Source organism: Equus asinus, chromosome 17, assembly GCF_041296235.1.
Source record: "Equus asinus isolate D_3611 breed Donkey chromosome 17, EquAss-T2T_v2, whole genome shotgun sequence".
Classification (NCBI taxonomy): domain Eukaryota; kingdom Metazoa; phylum Chordata; class Mammalia; order Perissodactyla; family Equidae; genus Equus; species Equus asinus.
Window position 1 is genome coordinate 40,798,454 of NC_091806.1, and position 22,503 is coordinate 40,820,956.

Sequence of the window (22,503 nt, forward strand, 5' to 3'; positions counted from 1 at the left end):
CCCGAGCCTTAATAAGTCCCTGACCATTTAGGAGAAGTACAATTAGGATCAGTTTGGTGCTAGTAAATGCAATAGTGATTTTGTTAAAGTTATCTTCTCATTCTCTAAATTCAGTAGAAAATAACCCGCATCAAACATCTTCTGTTGAATGAGCAGGCTTTTCTTCCTAAGTGGTAGGTAATTACTTAGGAATAAACTTATTTGGCTCCTAAATGGAAACAGATTTAACTTCAAGCGTCCAACTGGTTTTAGGATTGGCCAAAAACACAGAGGTCATGAGTTATAATTTCCTTCTACTCCAACGGCTCAAGATCTTAGCATAAAAAAGCACTTAAATAGGCCAAGAACCACGGAGTGAAGGAACGGCTGGCTCCCAAGTGAAGGCATGGTAGACTAGGGAGGGAGGAACAGCCATGAAAGAGGAAAGCCGTCCTTGGGTGGACCCAGTGCAACTTGAGGAAGCAGCATCTGAAATAAATAAATAAATCCCCCAATGACACACTCGGCCCCAGTCAGTGCAGCCACAGGAGAGAGAGTGAATTCAATCCAAATGGTTATTTATTCTAAAACTGGAAGCTACTGTGCCTACATTTTTGCCAGAATGTTGTAATGAGAACAGGGGAGGAAAAAGTTACAGATGTAAACAATGACACAGTTACATTTTTTTTTTAAATGGTAAAACCCTTTTTTACTGGCCACTTCCAAGAATGCTTTACAGGTTGTGCAAAAACATTTACAGGCTCCATGTGGTGTTTGTTTTTCTCACAAGCTTTTCCATCTATAACAACTACAAGAGACGTCTGATAAAACACTAAACAAGTCTTCTAAGGAAAACAAGGCTAGGGATCCCTCCTGTTAATCCACATTTCCCCCCTTAACATTGTTTTTTTCATAATAAAAAGACAGACAGAAACAAAACCCAGACATCTACTGTCATTGCAAGTGATCTCTTGGACTAAACCAAAAGGATGTGGCAGTTTCACTCTCCACCCACCTAGAAAAACAGCTTTTTAAAAAAAGATGACTTTCTAGTGTCAAAAATTAACAGCAAATACCTCCCCTAACCCTCCCTCCCCACAAAAAAACCCAAAGCAGCTTAAGCTTTGTCCCCCTGGCCCTGAGGGCCTAGCATCCCCAAACCACGTCATAGACAATAAAAAGATGCTATTCGCTGCAGGACTAAACATTTGCAAAGGGGTGGCAGCTTCTGCTTCAAGTTCAATTTCCTATTATAACATAATCTTGCCCTAAGGGAATTTCTTTGGGCTCCAGTTTTTACCTCCTTGTCCTGACACTACGAGCAAAGCTTTCTCAAACTCCCTTAATAATAAAAAGTTAGTGGGTTACAGAAAAGTTCATGCAATCACTTCACCCACTGCCACACACAAATCCATTTGATGGCACCAGAGGAAAGCAGGCGCCCAGAGAAAGGACATCATTGCGAGCAAGCAAATGTATTTCCTACCAGCCCCCTCATTCAAGCCTCGGGGTCAGAGGTACTTGTGGAGCAGAAGGGTGTGTCACAGACAGGGGCACTACAGGGCGAGAAGGAGGGCCTGCACCTAGAGAAGGGCTGCATGGCAGTTAACAGTGGGAGAGGGAGAGAAAGATCCAATCTCAGCACAAAATTTTAAACAGAGAACTGCCCAGGTGAGGAAATGGTAGTGAAGCATTTTGTAGTAGCACAACCCAGGGTTTTCCCTCTCTAGGAAGTGCTGGAGTACGTGGTGTCTGCTGAGTAAGCTCTTGGCTGACACAATGCTGAGCAGAAAGATGAATTAAAACTGAAGCTAAGTAATGAAAGAGCATTCCCATATCCCACCCATACTCTTGCACCCAGCAACCTGAAGCTGTTTGTCAAGAACTGGGAGGGTGTTGGTAAAGTTACAAACAAAAACTATCCCAACTGAAGTCTCTTGCCTAGAGGCCTCTCTGGGGACACACAGGGAAAGCACCCCCAGAGGAATCCCGTCTCCAGAAGTCGGGAAGGGGTGCTCCCTTTCATGTACGCATTACACACGCTCACACTCACGCTCTTCCTGTTTCAGCAGCCCCACTGAGCTGCCTCCCACCCCACCCTCCCCCTTTCTATTCACTCTCTACCTGTGTATCAAAAAAACCAGCAGGGCAGGGCCCTCCATACTGTATAAAATAGTTGCTATTCTCAGCACCTGGGCCTGGTAGCCCACACCACAGGATTCACCTATATACATAGCCTGCTGCAGTGAAAAGAATCCTGCTTCGTTTCTGTGTGAGCTGAAACCCTGAGAAACGTTCCTTCTCTCGCACAAAAGAGGACAGATACTCGAAGAGAGATGATTTCAGAGATTTCCTGCCTGTCTCAACCTTGGAAGACGAGAGAGTAGAGACTGGCCAATCACAATCTTCAGGCTGAGGGCTGCAATCCCATTCTTCCCCAAGATTTTACGGAAATTCATTAATGGGTACATAGAGGGTGCAAGCTTTTCTGCTCTGTAATCAAGAACAATCCCCATGCTGCCTCGGCCTGGGAATCCTATATAATAGAACCACCCAATTGGTAGTCTCCATGCCTCAGCCAAACAGCACGAAGGCACAGGAAAGTGGAGATAGGGACACTTTGGCCTCCCAGCCCACCAGACCAGATATCCCAAGAGGGAAAGGTCGGTAAAGAAAATACAAACGGTTAGTTGGTGCAAGTGATTGATAAGAGCCAATCGTTTATTTTCACTGCCCCAGTCACAAGCTCTCCCTCTGTCCCCACACCTGCCTGCTCTGGAGAGTGCCTTCACACGCTCCCCACCCTCTCCGTACCACCTCGTCACTCTCCCTTACTTGGCTGCCAGTCCAGCTGCCTTAGAATGTCAGAAGGGTGACATTTTCGGTTCTTTTCCTGTCCAACTGCAGGGTATAGGACAGGCAGCCCTAAGTGCTGCTTTCTGCGCAAATGTTTTTTGATTACAAATATCTAACTAGGTTTGAAATGTTTTATAGAATAAGACAATATTCTTTTCAACAAACTTTAAAAAAAATGTACAGTTTTGTTGTTGGTTTCCACCTCCCCCCTCCCCCACCCCTGCTTGCGCACCCTCCCCCCGACCGCCCCTCCCCGGCAGCTCAGCCCCACCCCGACAGCCCCTGTTTTCCTTGGTTGTGTTTTGGGGGGTGCCTGGCACCCCCAGATATTCAGCTTCATGGCTGACAGGCGACCATGGCAGGGCTTCACCGATACCCTTGGTAACCGTAGTAGTTCCTGTAGTATCGGTCTCTGTCCTGGGGGTGGTGGTAGTAGTAATTCTGCCACTAGAAGAGAGGGGAAACCCCATCACTTGGAGCCACAGCTGGCTGAGGACGGAGAGGCATGACACTCATTCCTCTGGTCCTGTCCCGCTTCACCCTCTCTCTAGCCCCAGAAGATACTTACATCCCGATTGTATTGTCTGTAATAGTCTCTGTATCTGCTGTACTCATAATCTCGCCCATAGAATCGATCGTAGTCTCCCCTGTATCGATCGTAGAAATTACGGTAACCCTGAGAAAGGAGAAAGAGGAGGAGTGAAGATTTATGGGTTTTCAGCATCATGATCCACTGCTATCCCCCATCTTAAGTGAGACAAATCTTAGCTTGATATTTTGAACAGGCTTAATCTTCCAGAGGAACACATTAAATGGGGAAAACCCTAAGCCCTGAGAAAACAGCCCAAACCACTCTGCTCCCCCAAGCCAATAGGAATGGCTATCACGGCCCAGAGGGAGGAGCAGAAGGAGAGCTGCACTCACCCCTCTGTTTCCAGACTGCCCCCAGTACTGCTGCCCGTAGGCCCGGTTGTCGTAGCCTCGGCGCTGCCCGCCCACTGGAAGAGAAATGGAGAGCGCGCTCAGACAGCTGGCATGGGGTCCTGGCTCCACATCTGAGTGGAAATCAAAAAGTCGGAGCCAAAGGCAATTCTGGGGGAATAGGAGGCCTGCTTCTGTCAGGCTCACACAATGTTAATTAAAGCACCAGCCAGGATCTTTTTTTAAAAAGTCTGAGGGGGGAGGGCAGAGGAATAGAGACACAAGAAAATCAAGCCACCTTGCTTTTGAAGCTCCCCAATTCCTGCAAAACATTTAAGATGGCAAAGGGATACATTACATGGCAGAGTTAGAAACATGAGTAAAAACTGCCATTCATAGAATCACAGACTTTCAGCCCTGGAAGGGATCTCAGATATCATATAACCCAGACCCATCATTTTATACAAATGAGACAAAGTCTAAATAATAAGCTTTTCCAGGGCAGGAACTGTTGGTATTCCCAGTGCCTAACACAGCTGGCACTCAAAATTTTGACAACACACACACACACATTTTTAAAGGGCAGTGAATGCACACTAAGACATTAACTGACAAACCAGACTTTCAGGAGGGAAACTAATTCCACTAATAGCCTAACTCACTTTGTGACTCAAAAAATTACTGAATAACGTATTCACTTTTTGGTTTTTACAGTTGGGTTGATCCGAGAGACAAAGCAGCAAGAAAACTTAAAATGAGAATCTGATTTCACTGCAGAAATCCTTCAGATATGCTATAATAGTGAAGTGCGGAGTCCATATGTAAGAATGAAAACTAGAAAAATGAGAAGGCGTAAGCATTGCTTTTCAAGGAAACATTTTTGTTCAAAACTAACTACCTTTTGTTGAAGGCTTATGGAAAAAGCACAAGAAGCTGGGGGGTAAAAGATCCAAGAAGAAATAAGCTCCATAAAGAAGGTACTTCCTTATTGTTAGTGACCTGACTTGGTTTCCTCGTGGATCCTGCTGTACTCAGCACAAAGAACAGACAGACTGGGGGCTGGCGGGCCCCCAGGACTCACCATAGCCTTGGCCTCGGCTTCGGTTCTGCCGGTTACGCTTGTTTCGATTGTTTCGGCGGTTTGTCCGCTTCTCGGAGGGGGGCAGCAGCTTCCTGGCCTCCTCCTTGTACTTTGTGACGATGGGCTGAGCTTCCTCCTTCTCCAGCTCCCCGTATGTCACCTCATCCATATAGTCGCATTTCTCAGGCAGAGAGAAGTTGGCTGTAAGAGTAAGAGAGAAGCTTGTGGGCCTGAAAAGTGCAGAGATGGGTAAGATCTCATTACGAAAACTTGACTACAGGAAGAATAACATTTTCTCAGCCTCATCTTCTAATGCACAAAAAAGTGCTGGGTTCATATCCACTCACGTTTAAAGAAACAAGTCACTTTCCCTACCATAAAACATAAAATAAGTTTTCCCTAAATTGTAACAGCCCCAGGCAAAGGGCTCTCTGCAAACTGTAGATTTCCAAGTTCTCAAGTGATCCATAATAAATTAAGAGTGAACCTGGTTAAGGTTTCCTATCAGGGCAGAAGCAGGCAGCCAGAGGCCAAAAGTAACTGAGAAAGTTTTGGTGTTGGTTAGATAAGATGCTAAGAAATCCACTTTTAAAAGAGACTCAATGAACAACTGACCCAAGCCTAAGAGCACTTACTCCTCTGTACAAGGGGAACAGGACAGAAGCACAAGGGGTCTCATTTACCACCTGTGCATGATGGGCTGGCACATTCGCCAGTCTCCAGACATCAAGTTCAGAGGCTGAGTCCTGGTGGACTTCAGTTCAATGGTGACTCTCTTGATTCTTAAACCAATCCAGTTAGCCCTCACTTTGATAAAACTGAACTAAATTCCTCTGAGTGCCTGAGTATCAGTTATGGACTGGCATAGTTCATGCTGAGTAAACTTGGAGAATCCAGCTCTTAGACGGATAAGCAGCTCCTAAGCCTGGGTATTATCAGAAGTCGAAGAGCCAGGAGTTGATAGGACAGCTGGGATGCCAGGAGCGGAAGGTAGCAAGGGGAAAAGCACACCCTGAAGGGAGCAGGAAGCAGATCAATTAAGACAGTTAATTCTGCCTTACAGAGACTTTGCTATAAAGCTTTGCATTGCATTAAAGATTTCAGGCACATTACAAAACCCAAAACAAACAAACAAAAAACAAGCATATTGTGACACTAGAAATCAAGATACGCTGATGAAATCATTCACTCCAACCACCATATTTTAATTTGAACCATAATAATCTCCTCCCTCTAAAATATAAATTCAATGAAGGTGGAGCATTTTTTTCGTTCGCTATTTCTCTATGTCTAGTACAGTACTGAACAGATAGCAGACACCCTTTAAGCATCTACTAAATGAATAACTGACTCGATGAAGCCTCTGCCTTGAGTTTATAATTATCCTGTGGCTCATTACTATTCCCTACCCCTCTGGGTTTTTTTCTATTTCCCTTTTTGTATCTTATCCAGAAGGAGTCAAGGGGCTACTGCTTCTTCATTCACTCTGTTCATTTATCTACAAGTGCTCACACCCATTTATTTACTCTTCAGATTTACACTTTGGATGCACAGAATCACTCCAGGCCCTACCAGGCCCTAGTAAGGTGTGCACTGACCAAGGACAGGATCCCTAACTTGTACAAGTTTAGCCCACCTTTCATCTCCAGCATTATAGACTCAGGCACGTCATCTCCCTCCACTTCCTTCCTCAACTCCAGCCTCTTCTTCCAATCTTCCTCATTAGGGACAACCACCACCACTTTCCGAGAGAAAGTCTTGAACAGCAAGAGCTTCCGCCGTTGGCCAGAGTTGTACACATTACACTAGGGATAGGAGGAGTAACAGATGTTTTAGGAACAAAAATTATCACTCAAATTCAATCAAAACACTTAGTGAGCATCTCTGACACGGGAGGCACCAGATTAGGGGTCTTATACAAACAATCTTTAATTCTTCAAACTCTATGTGACAGATATTATCCAGTTTTGCATGAGGAAAACTGAGACTCAGAGAGGCCAAGACTTGTCCAAGGTCACAAAGCTGGTAGGTGGTGGAGCCAAGAATTCAAACGAGCTCCAATGCTCTTTCCATTGCCTCTATTATGTATTTTAGAGTCTGGGTCCATATATTCTTGGTAAAAACACTAATAAAAGGTATCCCTTTGAGCTCAAAAAACATTACGATTGTAACACACAACCACTGGTTCTCAATTAGGTAATCTGATTCTGCTCCTTAATCCAGTCTCTCTCTACGTGTGCACCCCACTTCGACTCTAAGCAATTTTATCACATTGAATGGATGCCAAACTTTTCATCCTTGGACTTTCTGTAAAGTTGGATTTCTTTTGAATGTCTGAATACCTGATCAAGAATGAAGTTCCTTTTTGTCCGGGAAGCAATCTGGACCAGCTTACTAAGGCACTGGGAGGCTTGCTGAACTAAAAGGTCTCGACTTTTGGGGTCCATCTCTGGCTCCTCGAGCCCCTTCATCTGGTATATTTGAGAGGAAGTGAACAGAAACACAAGAAGTTATGCAGTAAGTTAAAGCCCAAGAGCCACTGGTAAATGTCACTTCTTTAAATGCCACCAAAGCTACCACATCAGTTCACTCCTATTCCTCAGTGCTGTGAATGTTGTCCATTTCCTGTAGGAGTCATTTCCAGTCTCAATCTGGAAACAGTCTAGATTTTATCAGCTTTCAAAATGTGACAATATAGCAAAGGGGGAAAAATCTACCTTAAACACATATGGAAAAGAACTCATTTCTCCATTTGTGGGACCCTTGTTCTCAGGCACTTGAAAGATTAACTCCAATGGGGAAAAGTCATAGGCATTTCTTGGTACCTCCAGAGCAAACACCACAGCTGACTAACCTCCCCCAGCTCACCCTCATTTGATTGAGCACAGTTTCAGCTCCCAGGACGTTGTATCTTTTCTCAGGGTTTTCTTTAGCGTATTTCAGGGCCCACTGGGTCTTTCCAGATCCAGGCAGTCCCACCATCAGAATCACCTGCAAGTCAACAGAACCAGGAACGCAATGAAAAAGAAGTGAGCGTCATGTTTATAAAGCCCAATTTAAGAACACCCTCCCCGCCCCGGTTCAGTAAAGCTTTGAGAAGAAAAGCTACCTGCCCACCATTCCAAAGCGTGAGCACTAAGTTTTTGGAAACTGTTTGGCATACCTCACACTCCTCTATGGTCTTGGGAGGGACTGCAGTGCGCACACGCTCCTCGACAGGCACAGCATGGATGAACACAAACTCTTCTGGTGGTGGGAAGAAGGGCTCCTCCTTCTGACCAAAGTTTAATTCCACAACACAATTTTTGCAGAGGACATGGGGTAGGAGGGCCCGGTCTGCCAGAGACTCCTTGTTGATCCGGAATGCCACACCTAGGTCTTCTCCATTCTTGGAAAAGGAAAGTTCTACTTCTTCTGTCTCAAAATTCTACAACGACAAAAGACAAGAGCATTATGGGTGTAGAGGCTTTGAGGTCGATTAAATCTTACTATTTAACCTTTTCTTTTTTATTCAGACTGCTGCACAACACAAGTGAGCAATGCACAAAAGACAGCAGCTGATGAAAAGCAAATTGAATTCCCAGTGCCCTCTATCCGCTCCTTGCTATGAATCCACCACTTTCAACAACACTTACAGCAAAGCAGCCAATAACATCATTCTCCCCAAAAGTCTGGCCAAATTCCTCAAACTGCCCATTCTCTGCTTTGAGTCCTCGTCCATCGAAACCATAAGAGAATTCATCCTCACCTGGAAGAGTCAACAAATAAGTTACCTACACCCAAACTTCCCACGGAGTAAGCAATATGGTAGCAAACACTAACAATTAAATCAAAGATAACTTTACCAAGCTGTGGACGGGAAAAATCAACAGACCATCCAACTCGAAGGAGAGAAACTTCTGTGCAGCCTTCTTTCATTGGGAGATTCTGGGTTACCTGGCCAAGTAAGAAAAGGAACTCTGAGATACTCTGACCAGCTCAGGAGCAAAGTTTGAGTTAGAAAAACAAGATTTCTATACAAACTGAAAATGACAACGATCACAACTCAACATCAGAATAACAACTGTCAATGGACTTTAAAGCCATGGGGATCAATGTTTTGGTTACTGGAGCTACGGTTACTGTTAAAGCGTGGTGCCTTTTCTGCACTAATAAAATACTGGTAGGCAGTACATAGTACTGCCAGTACACAGTAGTTTAATGAACAATTTAATAAACGAATGGTCTTAATGAGCTGCACATACTACCTTGGCCTCAAAGCAGACCTTCCCCTTTGTCACTCCGTAAGTACTCCTTGCCCCAGACCAAAGGGTGGGGAACTTCTCTGAGAAAAGGGGCTGCCCTCCATAGCGGTCTTTGCTCACTTGAAAATGGAGATCCGAGGTATCTGTTAAGAAGCAATCTGTTTACTCCAATGCCCAAGACTGGAAAGCCACCCAAAGAACACAAATATACCCAGTTGTCAAGAATGGATACAAAGTCTCCCATGTGCTAAATCTCTTAAAAGTTGCAGGGCACAAGTGTTAATCTCCAAAATCACTTGTGATTGGTTCAAACCCCAACCTGTCTGCCTTATACATACACGTGTCCAGGTTCACAAGAGTTTGATCCTCCTCCTCATCTTTTGCCTCTTCTTCAGGGGGTGGTGGAGACTTTGAGCTATACATATGGGAGAAAAGCAAACACAATGTAACCAAAGCCCTCTTCTTTGACCGGGGTCTGCATGACATCATGTCTGTTTTAAACTACCAGCAAATATAAAATACCAGCAGACAGCTTCTTTCAACAAATGAGAAAAGGGCAAGAGGAGCTTTCAGGGTAGAGTCAATCTAAACCTTATGCCTATAAAAACCTATTCCGTTTTTAATCCACCCCTCTTTCCAGACTCTCCAATCAACATCAGGTATACCAAAATCAGAGCAGACACTCCCTTCAATGAAAGGGACTGTTTCCCTCACCGGCTGTGGTAAGCCTCCTCTCGGAATTCATAGTAAGCTCGGCCATGTTCATCCTTCTCATCCCGCTGTCTCTTTACCCCCCGCCGCTCACCATCTGAGCCTGCTGGTTTTGACTTTTCACTATCTTGGTCATCTCCTACAAAAAGGAGGGAAAGAAAATCAGCAGTTTTCATACTAGAGTGTAGAATAAGCTCAGAACCAAAAGAAACTAACGGGGCATCTGAGTATCTGTCTAATCAGAAGAGCCAGGTTATTCCTCCTGCATCTATGGAACATTTTATTTCCAAAGATCATCTTTCTGTCACTGGTTGGGATTTTACTTGAAAAAAAAAAAAAAGATTATGGACTAATTACAGTCAAGCAACAGATAAAAATTGGACAATTTCTGCATTCTAAATTTATCTGCTTAAATCAGGTCAATCTTGCAGATTTTCCCACCAATATGACATTAAAAAAAAAACCTCTTCAGTCTTTAAAAAACTTCATAGGTTAATTTAATTTTGATTCTTGATCATCACACTGGATTTAACCTAGACAAGATATATTTTCCAACCCTGTTCCACAGTTTCATGATACAGAAGGCTCAATTTCTTTTTTTTAATAATTTGCCTTTCCAGCTTTAAAATGCACAGCCATCTACAGCTTCACTTATATAGGAAATGGACTCAGGTGCATGAGGTGTATTTTCATCAAGGATTCTTACTACAGAGCTGTATTTTTATCATGGATTCTTACTAAAAGTTGCAAAAGCATACCACTGAGTCACAAGAGGCCCATAAATAATACTGCATCTTTACTGCACAAAATTTGGGGCAGAAAGGTGTTGTCATACCTTTAGCAACATTCTTTAAAAGAGGAGGAAAAACCCCCAATTTTTCGTTAAAGCTTTTGTAGTTTGCAACACTAAGATTTTTGATAATTTCTTTAAAGCAGTTCTTTACCTCTCAACCTTTTTTATCTGCTATTTGGGATACCCGTTAAGTCAAAGGTTATGTAATGGGATTTCTGTTCCTGGACATAGGACAGACAATCTGCAAGTTGCATGTGACTGTCGGAGAATGGGTTCCAATTATACCACGATACTGAGTAGCAGGCTAAAAACTGTCTTACAAAAAGAACGAAAGCAACCCACTTCATAGTAAGACTTGGAAGTAGTTCTAGTTGTCTCTACTCTGACAGATAGTTATGGATCAGCTCTAACAATCCAATCACTTCAAAGGAAGAAAGGTCACTAACTCCCCGAGGTGACTCTACACATTCTCTTCCACAAGGTTGCTCAACGGCCCCACCAACACCTCAATCATTTCAATTCAGGAAGCCAGGGACCCAAAATATAAAAGGTTACCCAAGTCTACGGAAATATGCCCATCCTTCGACTCAGCGGGAAGATTAAAATTTAATCATAAGAACACAGGCAAGGTAAAACCCCTACTAGCCAAGTATCGTTAACTAACTTATTCTAGACGCACTAGATTAAGGCTTTCTCTTCACTAGTTAACTATTAAACTCGACACCCTCACACCACAGGCTGTCCCCTGCTGTTAAAGCAGGAACAAGGTTAGATTTCCAGATTCCCTGCGTGGCTCAAGCTCTAGCAACATGCTTTTTGATGGACCGAACTTTGACGAACTTAGTTTATTGCTTAATATTTTTATGGCGAAAAACTCAACAGTCAGGTAAACCCAAAGGCTGAAGCCTCCAGCAGCCTGTCTGGCTGTCCGTGTAATCGGCAAAACCTCAGAAGTCTCGGTTTAGGAAAAGACAAGCAGCACCGCGGGAGGCTGCTCCACAGGTCGCTCACGGAGCAGTTCGCGTGCAAAACCGCTCACTTCCATCCACCACCACCAAGAAAGCAAGTGAGGCAGCAACCTCCCTCCTGCGGAGAGTGGGGCCACCAGAGGCGGCCAAATCCCCTACAAAGGTAGGTAGCGAACGACAGCCACCTCCCCTGGGGAGTCCCACCAAATGCCGATGGGAATCTCACACTTTCAGGCAAGTGAGAACAAGGGATCGGACCCCGCGGTGCAGGGCTGGGTGCTGGGTCAGGGGCGCACCCGGCAGGTTGGAGCCAGGCTCCGCTGCCAGCTTCTCACCCTGTTCCTCGGCGGCCTTGTCACCAGGCGCCTCGGATCCCGGCGTCTCCTCCCCGCTCCGCTCCTCCGGCTCGTCTTCCTCCCCCTTGCCGGTGCCCTGCTCTTCGCCGCCGTTTACCCCACCTGACTCGGCCGTGGCTTCCTCCGCCGGCTGCTCGGAAGCATCAGGCTCGGCCGCGGCCTCCATGGCTGCCGCCTCCGGGGGCTCCGGCGGCGGCTGCGCGGCCTGGCCCGAGGCCTGGGCAGGGGGTGGCTCCTCGTCCTCGTCCTCAAGCAGCGCCTCCTCGTCCTCCTCCTCCTCCTCTTCGTCCTCCTCCTCGTCCCCGCCCGGGCCGCCGCCCGACGCGGCCACAGGCCGAGGCTCCGCCTTGCAGGCCCCGCCGGGCCCGGCCCCGCCACCGCCGGCCTCGTCCTCGAGCATCTCGGCGTCCAGCGCCTCCTGGAGCCGCTGCGCCAGATCCACCTTGAGGCCGCGCGAGTCCAGGCCCCGCCGCTGCAGCTCCGACCGCAGCTCGGTCACTTTCAGCCGCTTCACCTCCATCGCCGCCGCCGCCTCCTCCGCCTCCCGCCGCCTCCTCCCCTGCGAACCGTCGACCGAGCCCGACCGCGCAGGCGCCGCCGCCGCCCGCCTCCGCCTCACGCGCCAGCACGGAGCCCGCGCGAGCGAGCGCACGCACGTACGCACGCAGGCGGCGAGGGCCGCGCGCAGCCTCCGCTACGTAGGTTTGTTTCTCCCTCCCCGTGCCCTCCCTTCTTCGGCCCGCGGAGCCCAAAACAACGCCGCAGGGAGCTGCTTCCCTTCCTGCCCCCTCGGTTCCCCTGCGGCGGGCGGGCGCGCGCCGAGGACGGCGGACTTCCCTGCCTTTACCTCCCGCCCCCTCTCACCCCCTGGGCCAATCGCCGCCGGTGGTGTCACCGCGCAGCCGCACGGGAGCGGGAGCCGGAGCCGGGAAAGGCTGGCTTCGGTTCAAGTGCCTCGTAGCACGGAGGCGTGTGCGCGCCAGGCCGGCCGTACTTCCAGCCGGGGGCTTTGCGCAGCCGCCCGGAGCTCCCTCGCCCCTCCCACCCTGTCACCGCCGACTGCCGTCTGATTTCCGATTGCGCTGTCGTCTCGAGGCTTGCTCGCTAGTTTCTCTCCCCTACTGTTTATATGTGTAGCAGCTTCTTGAGAGTAAAGAAAAAAGCCAGAAGGGAAACTGTTGCAACATGAAAGCCTACTAGCAATTGTCTTTCTGGTTAGCAAACAAAAGGACTGTCCAACTCCAAGGAATACAGTTAACCCCCGGCTCTCCTTTTCCCCCAATCCCTCAACCTCTACCCAGCAACAGACGCCCTGACCTCGCCTTGTAGCTCTCTCATTGGCCAACTTGAATCGTCATCTGCAGTTCTGATTGGCCATCCTTGATCAGTCGGGTTTTTTTCAATTGGCGAAGCCGCCGCGGGCGGGGTGGGCGTGGGGGGCGGTTCTTCCGGGTCCACAGGGGAGGCTGGAGAGGCGGGGTGGTTTCTGCGGGATTAGTTTTCCGGGACCGCTTCTGATTGGGTGGCGTGGCGCAATGCGTGCGACACTTTGGACGCCAAACTGTCGGGAGACCGGACCCGGTCGTCTAGGTGCTCCCGCCCGTAAACCGAAGCCCTAGGGGAGCCTTCCGGGCTTGGGCATTTGCAGAGGGCGAGGGGCTGGCCGCGGGGCTTGGTGCACTTGTAACTGACCTGCCCTGCAGCGGCGTCAGTCTGTCTGTGGGTTGCGGTGCACGTACCGCATTCACCGCGGTTCCCCAGCTCCGGGCACAGACGTCAACAAATGCTTGTTGAATAAGTGCGAGAGTCAGGAGGGAGGAAAGCCCTCCAGACATCTTTTAGCAGTTGTCCCCGCCTTCTCCCTTCCACTTCCTGGTCAGGGAGGTGTGTCCAAAAGAAAAGGAGGAAGGCAATTCTGCCGGCGTTCGCACGCCTGCTGCAATTCCTTGGTAGGGCCTTTGCTTTTTCCGGGAGTGTCCCCACCCTCGCAATCGCGTCTTTAGAAAATCACTTAATTTCTGGCTTTACTATTCTCATATCCTCTCCTGTACTTCTAGAGATTGAAAAATCCTGCAGAGAGGAGAGGAAGGGGCTGTGGTAGAAACAAGCAAAGCTCCTTCCCTGGGGGGGCCTCCTGGAGAAGAGTAATTTCCTGCCTTGTTAAATCGGCTACTAAAATCAGTTACTTTGCTCCCATCCCCAGAGCTTCAGTTGCTCTTTCCTTTCTCAATTCCGCAAGAGCACTGGGCGACCTAGAGTTATGGAGAAGCGCCTACAGGAGGCTCAGCTGTACAAGGAAAAAGGCAACCAGCGTTACCGGGAAGGGAAGTACCGAGATGCTGTGAGTAGGTACCATCGAGCTTTGCTTCAGCTGCGGGGTCTGGATCCAAGTCTGCCCTCCCCGATACCTAATCTAGGACCTCAGGGCCCGGCTCTCACACCTGAACAAGAAAACATACTGCACACCACCCAGACAGACTGCTACAACAATCTAGCTGGTAAGAACAGGGCTGAAGGCGGGTAGAGTGTCAAGGCAGGAAGGTGAAAATCTGTGAACTTTGGGGAAAACACTGACGTGCATTTCTGCTGTCATCTAGTTATATATGTATTTCTGGGCTACGGGGCTCTAATTGAGTCTCGATAGGGTAGCGGGTCTCAAACTTCATCTGGAGACTTTCTTAAATACAACTTCCCGAGCTCCATCCCCAGACTATCCAATTTAACGTATCTGAGGTTGGGGCTTACCAATTTGCATTTCTAACAGACTCCCAGGAGATGCTGATAGTTTTAGGGAATTTCGCACGCTATAGAGAAAATATTGAACTGATAGCACGTTGTTTCTTTAATATTTAAAATACAGGAAAGAAAGCACTTGCTTCAACTGAAGTAAGTTATCTGTATTAGATGTTTTGGATAGCTTTTCCTCACTTTCCTCCTTCCTATAAATCAGGATGGTAAATTTGATAACAGCTATCTTCCGTCTCCAGATGATCTTGGGTGAAGAGATGGATGCCAAGAATTAGTATCATTACGATTAATCTGCTAAAAGAAGGGAGACTTCTTAGGTCTGTTCTATTGCAAGCAGAATAACCACAGAGCTAATTAAATTATTTCAAAGTATATTAAAACATTCTAAGGGTCCAAGTTGAGGCATAGAAATTATTGAGTAGTTTTTACATTTCTAACGGCTGTTTAAAAGGGTTATTTTTTTTTTTTTTTACTACAATACTCCTACCCAGCTCTGGTTTGGAGAAAATCTAGCTTTTTTACAGTGTGTGTCCAGTCCAGTGCCACTTTTTTCTTTTTGCTGAGGAGGATTCGCCCTGGGCTAACAGCTGTTGCCAATCCTCCTGTTTTTGTATGTGAGCTGCTGCCACAGCATGGTCACTAACAGGTGAGTGGTGTAGGTCTGGGCTGGGAACCCAACCTGGGCTGCCAAAGCAGAACACATCGAACTAACCACTAGGCCACCAGGGCTGGCCCTGTCAAGTGCTACTTTTAGATTCAAGTAATAATAATAGTAATCATAGTAGCTAATGTTTCCATTCAACAGTTATTTATTGGGTGCTGAGGATACAGAAGTATAATAACACAGATAAAGACCCCAGCTTTCATGGAACATGTATTCAGGTAAGGGAGATGGACAATTAATGGAAGAAGTAACATATAATATATTAAAGATAGTAAGTACTGTGGAAAAGAAACAAAGCAGAAAATGGGGATAGTGCCACAGGCATGGGCGTGTTCACTTTTAAAGGGAGTGGTCTGGGGGCCAGCCCGGTGGTGCAGTGGTTAAGTTTACACCTTCTGCTTTGGCGACCCGGGGTTCGCCGGTTCTGATCCCGGTTCGGATCCCTCCCTTACTACACACTGCTTGTGAAGCCATGCTGTGGCAGGCGTCCCACATATAAAGTAGAGGAAAATGGGCATGGATGTTGGCTCATGGCCAGTTTCCTCAGCAGAAAGAGGGAGATTGACGGCAGATGTTAGCTCAGGGCTAATCTTCCTCAAAAAAAAAAAAAAAAAGAAAGGGAAAAATAAAGAGAGTAGTCAGGGAGGGCTCATTGAGATGACATTTTGAAATGCCATGGGCAAGCACTGTTTAAGCCTCTTATACATATTAACGTGTTTAAGTGTCACAGCCATCCTTTGAGTAAAATTTAAGGAAACAAACAGCTAGTAAGTGATGGAGCTAAAATTAAAAACCTGGGCAATCCTTAACTCCAGAGCTTAAGTTCTCATTGCAGAATACTGTACATTATTAGAGAATAGAATATGTATTAGGGAATTGACCAGAAATTAAAGAAATAAGATGATTTGGAGATGGCTACTTGTTTTTTTTTTTTTTTTAAAGGTTTTTATTTTTTCCTTTTTCTCCCCAAAGCCCCCCAGTGCATAGTTGTATATTCTTCGTTGTGAGTCCTTCTAGTTGTGGCATGTGGGACGCTGCCTCAGTGTGGTTTGATGAGCAGTGCCATGTCTACGCCCAGGATTCGAACCAACAAAACACTGGGCTGCCTGCAGCGGGGCGCGCGAACTTAACCACTCAGCCACGGGGCCAGCCCCTGAGATGGGTACTTGTAAATATCATGACTCTCCAGGGGGACTTGAAGGCAGAGGCTATGGCTTAGCCATCCATAGAGCCTCTGCCTGCGGGTGCTTGGTAGATGCTCCCTGAAGACTCACTGAATTAGCAATTTTCACTTATTGAGTGCCTGTAACAGGTTGGGCAGTTTATTTTACAATATCTCTCATAGTCACAAAAATTCTGCAAGGTAGTTATATCTCCATTTTACGCATAAGGAAATCAGATCATGTCACTGCCTAAAACCCTCCAATGGCATCTCATTACACTTAAGAAAAAATCCAAACTCTGACTTTCAGTTCCAGGGCCCAACATGGTCTGGCTCCTCCATACTCTGAATTTGCAAAGCACATCTCCACCTTCTAGCTTTGTAGGATCTCTTCTCTTGGGTTAGAATGCCCTGTCCCTTGAGTGACTCTTGTCATTCAGATCTTGGCTCAAAAGTCACTTTCTTAGGCCTTCTGTAATCAAACATCACTCTAAACTCATTCCCTCTATCTCAGCACAGTTCTGTTTCCCTCAAAGCACTTTAAAAAATTCATTTATTTGTTTATTGTGTGTTCCTCCTTCTTGGGGACTAGGATGCAAGCTCGATGTACTATCAAGATGTTTGTCTTGTTCCTCTTATCTCTTGCTCCTAGCTCTGCCTAGCACATAGTCAGCGTTCCATAACTAGTCAGCAAATGAATGAATAAAGCTACAGTGATGGATTGATTGACCGCTGGGGAAATGCCTAAGTATAAATCAGATGACCACTTGGTGGTGACGTTGTAGAAGAGATGCAGACATCAGCCCAGACCCTTTAATGTCCTCATCAGCCCTAATTGTCCTTCCTTCTCAGCACCATGATTTAATAATACTATGTTTAATTTACACAGTTATGAAGTAGAGAACTCATTTCCCTTCTTAATTGTAGAAAGGTTGAACATTGCCTCCTATTCAGATTTGTATTTTGAGGTCCCATGAAATAATCCAAGGGAAGAGTGAAGTAATGTAGCATCATTGAGAATGATGATGATTTTGGAATTGGGGTCTTTGGTTCACATTCCTTACTCATTCCACCTAAAAGCTCTGGGATCTTAGACAGGTTACTTTATCTCTCTGAGCCTTGATTTCTTCATCCATTAAATGGAGACAGTAACACTTGCCAATTTCATAGGGTGGATGAGAAGATTAAATGAGATAATGTTTGTCAAGCACGTAGCACAGTGCTCGCTATTTCCTCACACAATTAATGGCAACCATTGTTGTTAACAAAGCTGCAGTACAAGAACTGTGGTGAAGTGGGAGGTTCAAGACAGAAAGCCTTGGATAGAAGAGACATAACAAAGAAGAATTTTAAATAATTTTTGGGTTTTTTTTAAAGATTGGCACCTGAGCTAACATCTGTTGCCAATCTTATTTTCTTCTTCTTCTCCCTAAAGCCTGCTAGGACATAGTTGTATATTCTAGTTGTAGGTCCTTCTGGTTGTGCTATGTGGGATGCCACTTCAGCATGGTCTGATGAGTGGTGCCATGACTGTGCCCAGGATCCAAACCAGCGAAGCCCTGGGCCGCCGATGCAGAGCACGCGAACTTAACCACTCGGCCACAGGGCCATCCCCTCAAGAAATTTTAAAGTGTATTCTTTATCAGTCTTGTAGCTGGGCCTAACCCAACACTAGGTACATAGTAAGCCTTTGGTAGATATTGAAGTAGATTGTAAGGTATGTAAAGCTTTTATTCACTGCTGTATCCTCAGTGCCTAGAAGAATATCTGGCACATGGAAGACACTTAAATATATTTGTTGGATCAATGAATGTTGTTGATATCATCCAATGCTTGGTATTGCCTTGAGTTGGCCAGTGCAACTTTGTATAATAAGGCCCTCCTCCCTCTTCTCTCTTCCTTTCATTTGGCCCATTAGCCTGTCTCCTTCAGATGGAACCAGTAAACTACGAACGAGTGAAAGAATACAGTCAGAAAGTCCTGGAACGACAGCCTGATAATGCCAAGGCCTTGTATCGGGCTGGAGTGGCCTTTTTCCATCTGCAAGACTATGACCAGGCTCGGCACTACCTCCTGGCTGCTGTCAACAGGCAACCAAAAGGTGAGAGAGAAGAGGATTGAGATGGTAAGGACAAATAAAACTGAGATACTGAGGTGGTATCTGTGGAAGAGGGTTGTATTTTATTTTACTTTTTTTTCTGCTTTTTCTCCCCAAATCCCCCCACTATATAGTTGTATATTTTTTTATTGGGGGTCCTTCTAGTTGTGACATGTGGGACGCCGCCTCAACATGGCCTGATGAGTTGTGCCATGTCCGCTCCCAAGATCTGAACCAGTGAAACCCTGGGCCGCCAAAGCTGGAGTGCGCAAAGTTAACCACTAGGCCACGGGGCCAGCCCCTATTTTACTTTTTAAATTATTGAGTTTTTTGAATAGGTAGTAATACATTCACATAGTTCAAATTCAAAAAGTATAAAAAGGTGTGTGACGAATAGGCCTTTTCCTACTCTTGTATTCTTGCCTTCGCAGGAAATATCTTATGCTTAAACAGGCATGTATGTAATCTGCCCTCTGCCCTCCAGGGGAAGAGATTTTAAGGCATTGTTGTTCAAGTTTCAGTTCCTACATTGTGACTGAAATAGGATCTAGATTCCAATGAATAAACTTGATAATCCCCATTTCTGCCAGCTCTCCAGCTGGGATCTGGCTTTTGCTTTAACTCTCATTTTATCCTTTAGCTCAGCTAACCCCAGGTATGACCTAGAAAAAAAGGCAAGCCTACTGAGAGAGTATTTGAGACCTGGTACTTTATTTCCAAGGCAAAAAAGGACCTTGTGAAGCAGATGACAGACTAATTCCGCTGAAAATTGTCTTCCTTTTTGCATTCTGGCTTAGAGCAGCTACTAGATGCTAGAAGCAGAGGGTCCCCAAACATATAACAATGCAGTAAAACCTTACTAAATGAATGGGAAAGCCAGTATGAATTGATAAAGATATAAAATGTGAGCCATTTGTTCATGTTTCTGACCTTCAGGTGCGTAGATTCACTGCCACCCATGAATAGTATCTGTAGAGATTCTGCTATGACAATAGCTATTTCTCCAAACTGCTTTTCATTATTAAATTAGCAACCAGCCCAGTCCAGTAAAAATTCAAAGTACTATTAATGAATGAGATTTACCATTGCATAGAATAGTTGTGATGTATTCAGATCTTAGAAAGATTTTTAAAAATGGAAGTGTGTTGTTAACACTTATTATCTTCTCCTGCACCGAGGTGCGATTATGGTCTAACTATCTCTACTTGCCTTCTTCACCCTATACTAAGACGCCAATGTCCGGCGGTACCTCCAGCTAACACAGTCGGAACTCAGCAGCTACCACCGGAAAGAGAAGCAGCTCTACCTGGGCATGTTTGGTTAACAGAGAAGAAAGATGCTTCTCCACATGAACTTAGGTAAACCAGTAAAGAACCTGAGCCTCAGCAAGAGAAATTAATCCCATACCTCTGACCCAGGTGGATTTCTGTTTTATTTCTAATTCTGCACAAACTCTTTACCACTTACACAGTCTGTGTCTTTTTTTTTTTGTCCATCTGTGTATTTGTATAGCTTTCAGTAAGTGGTATGGGAGATATCTGCCTTGAGAAATACAACCAGAAAACATTTATCAGCTATGGGTGGAATTAATCATATTTATGACATAGATTTTAATGATAGATGTTGTTAGATGTCTTCATATACAGAGGAGAAGGCCAGCAGAGGATGAGATAATAAGGATAGACAGAAAGGAGTTTCTTCCTTTTTTTCCTCAGATGCCCAAAGCCAAAGCTGGACAGGCCACAAACTAGGAAATATATTTTTTTTGTGAAACTAGAGGATTATAAGTTGGGCCCGCATGGCTTAAAATGAAAGATTTGAGATTAACCATTTTTTTATTAAATTAATTCCTTATTCTTCGTAATAGTCCACCTACATTCAGATTCTTTTTTTCCTACAAAAGTTTCTCTTGGTGATTTCTAGTCTTTGATGGTATTCATATTCAGATCATTAATATGCTTATTTTTTTCATTAAACTCTTCTATCTTAAAACGTCTGGAGTCAAGCATTTTAAGTATTTATTTAATAACCCTTCAGCTCTCATGCCAAAAACCACCCAAGTAAACATTTTAATATTTAATAGGTGTAAATCTGTAGTATGCTCGTTTCTCTAAAAAACATAGGGAAAACAGATTGCCAAGCCTTCTAGAAGCAATACCATAAAAGAGCAGGATAAAAACATAAATCTATTCTTTGCCTGTCTCCTTATATTTTGCAAGAGCTCAGTTCCTTATAGAGGAGGGAAATAATGAGGAAGGGTTCTACTTCCTTAGTGCCTTTTAAGCACCTGACAGAACTTTCTGGAAGCTTTGTTGGGCATGGGTGCAGGCTTCAGATCTGGTGCAGTTGTGGTTCAGTAGGAGGCTCCATCAATCAGGAGCTCCTTTGTTATTCTGGGTACTTGTTGTGAATAATGTCCACAGCGTATGAGTTCTACAGAGTAGATGATACCGTGAAGCACTGCCTCTACCTTTATGAATGGAGGTGATAAGAATGTATTATTAGCCATCAGATAACCACAGACAGATTTCGGAAAAGAAAAACACCTTAGTCTTGCCAAGTGCACATGAATTCTGCTCCGTTTGTCAGTAATGCCCCCCTCTCCCAATGAGCTAGACTCCTCTTTATTTCTCTGTACCCTTAAATAATACAACCAACAGCTTACAACAAAAAGTATTTCTGCCAAATAATCCTCTGAAGTCCAAGGACAGAACTAACAAAGTCGAATATTTTATTCCTCTTCCAAGCTTCTTGAATTTCTAAGCCTAGATTGTTGACAAAATTATGTCATGGTTGCATGTTTTGTTTGTTTGGGGCTGGCTTTGCTTTCTAATTTTCTTTTCTTTCAAAGACTTGATGTTATAGTAAGCTATCTTCTGCATCAATGAGTAAAAAATAAAACTGATATTTAAAAACATACTTTAGAAACTTATTGCACAAATCCTTTTATTAGTACTGCTAAGAGACAAAGGCTTACATTTCAGTCTTAATTTTGAAGGCCAGCTCCTAATGGAGATGTTAATGAACAGGAAGGTGGACAAAGATAGGCAGTCAGATGTGGGTCTGGAGGAGGTCTGGCAAGCCCACATCCTGAAGGCATCAGCAGGATGCCTAAATCTCTGTACTCAGAAGTTGGTGGAGGGAGAGGCTGCTCACCTTATCAATCCTTAATGGTTTCCACACAGAATTTGAGGGTTTGATTGAAGAGAAAGCATTCATGGTGAATGTGAAGGTTCATACTTTGGCTCATAAGGGACAGTTTAGAAGAGTGTTTCCTGAACTCATACCCGCCACGTTTACAATTTGGCAAAACCACACACTACCTATACTACTGTTTCATCAATGTTTTATTTAAATTTATATATATATATTTTAAAGATTGGCACCTGAGCTAATATCTGTTGCCAATCTTTTTTTTTTCTTTCTTCTTCTGCCCAAAGCCACCCAGTACATAGTTGTATATTCTAGTTGTAGGTCCTTCTGGTTGTGCTATTTGGGACGCCACCTCAGCACGGCATGATGAGCGATGCCATGTCCACACCCAGAATTCTAACCGGCGAGACCCTGGGCCACCAAAGCAGAGGGCACAAACTTAACCACTTGGCCACTGGGCTGTCCCCTAAATTTATATATATATATATATATATATATATATATATATATGTATAATTTTTTTAATTATTATTTTTTAAGATTTTATTTTTCCTTTTTCTCCCCAAAGCCCCCTGGCACATAGTTGCATATCTTTAGTTGTGGGTCCTTCCAGCTGTGGCATGGAGATGCCACCTCAGCATGGCCTTATGAGCGGTGCCATGTCTGCACCCAGGATCCCAACTGGTGAAACCCTGGGCCGCTAAAGTGGAGCATGTGAACCTAACCACTTGGCCACAGGGCCAGCCCCTAAATTTGTATTTTTAGAGGA

The 22,503-nt window shown here is 45.2% G+C and overlaps 2 protein-coding genes across 7 annotated transcripts; one reads left to right on the forward strand and one right to left on the reverse strand.

Moving 5' to 3' along the window:
* Positions 1-540: 540 nt before the first annotated feature.
* Positions 541-12,429, reverse strand: HNRNPUL2 (heterogeneous nuclear ribonucleoprotein U like 2). Of its 3 annotated transcripts, none has more exons than XM_044750329.2 (14): positions 12,012-12,429; positions 9,796-9,931; positions 9,420-9,496; positions 9,085-9,224; positions 8,683-8,773; positions 8,473-8,585; positions 8,001-8,264; positions 7,706-7,828; positions 7,180-7,308; positions 6,474-6,642; positions 4,838-5,038; positions 3,760-3,833; positions 3,404-3,511; positions 541-3,282 (listed from the first exon to the last, which is right to left on the reverse strand). In XM_044750329.2, exons 1-14 carry the CDS (start codon positions 12,427-12,429, stop codon positions 3,202-3,204), a joined length of 2,124 nt encoding a protein of 707 aa, XP_044606264.1. In that variant the 3' UTR covers positions 541-3,201. The 3 variants fall into 3 exon arrangements, 2 of the variants coding, with proteins under 2 accessions (XP_044606264.1, XP_014689813.1); XM_014834327.3 differs by having other exon boundaries at positions 11,889-12,429; XR_006515318.2 differs by lacking the exon at positions 3,760-3,833 and having other exon boundaries at positions 2,666-3,282; positions 11,889-12,429.
* On the forward strand, positions 11,339-21,498 carry TTC9C (tetratricopeptide repeat domain 9C). 4 transcript variants are annotated; one of them, XM_070488030.1, is made up of 4 exons: positions 11,339-11,716; positions 14,113-14,407; positions 18,402-18,584; positions 19,811-21,498. In XM_070488030.1, exons 2-4 carry the CDS (start codon positions 14,170-14,172, stop codon positions 19,903-19,905), a joined length of 516 nt encoding a protein of 171 aa, XP_070344131.1. In that variant the 5' UTR covers positions 11,339-11,716; positions 14,113-14,169; the 3' UTR covers positions 19,906-21,498. The 4 variants fall into 4 exon arrangements, with proteins under 4 accessions (XP_070344131.1, XP_014689851.1, XP_044606276.1 ...); XM_014834365.3 differs by lacking the exon at positions 11,339-11,716 and adding an exon at positions 12,473-12,611; XM_044750341.2 differs by lacking the exon at positions 11,339-11,716 and adding an exon at positions 13,351-13,499.
* Positions 21,499-22,503: the final 1,005 nt, after the last annotated feature.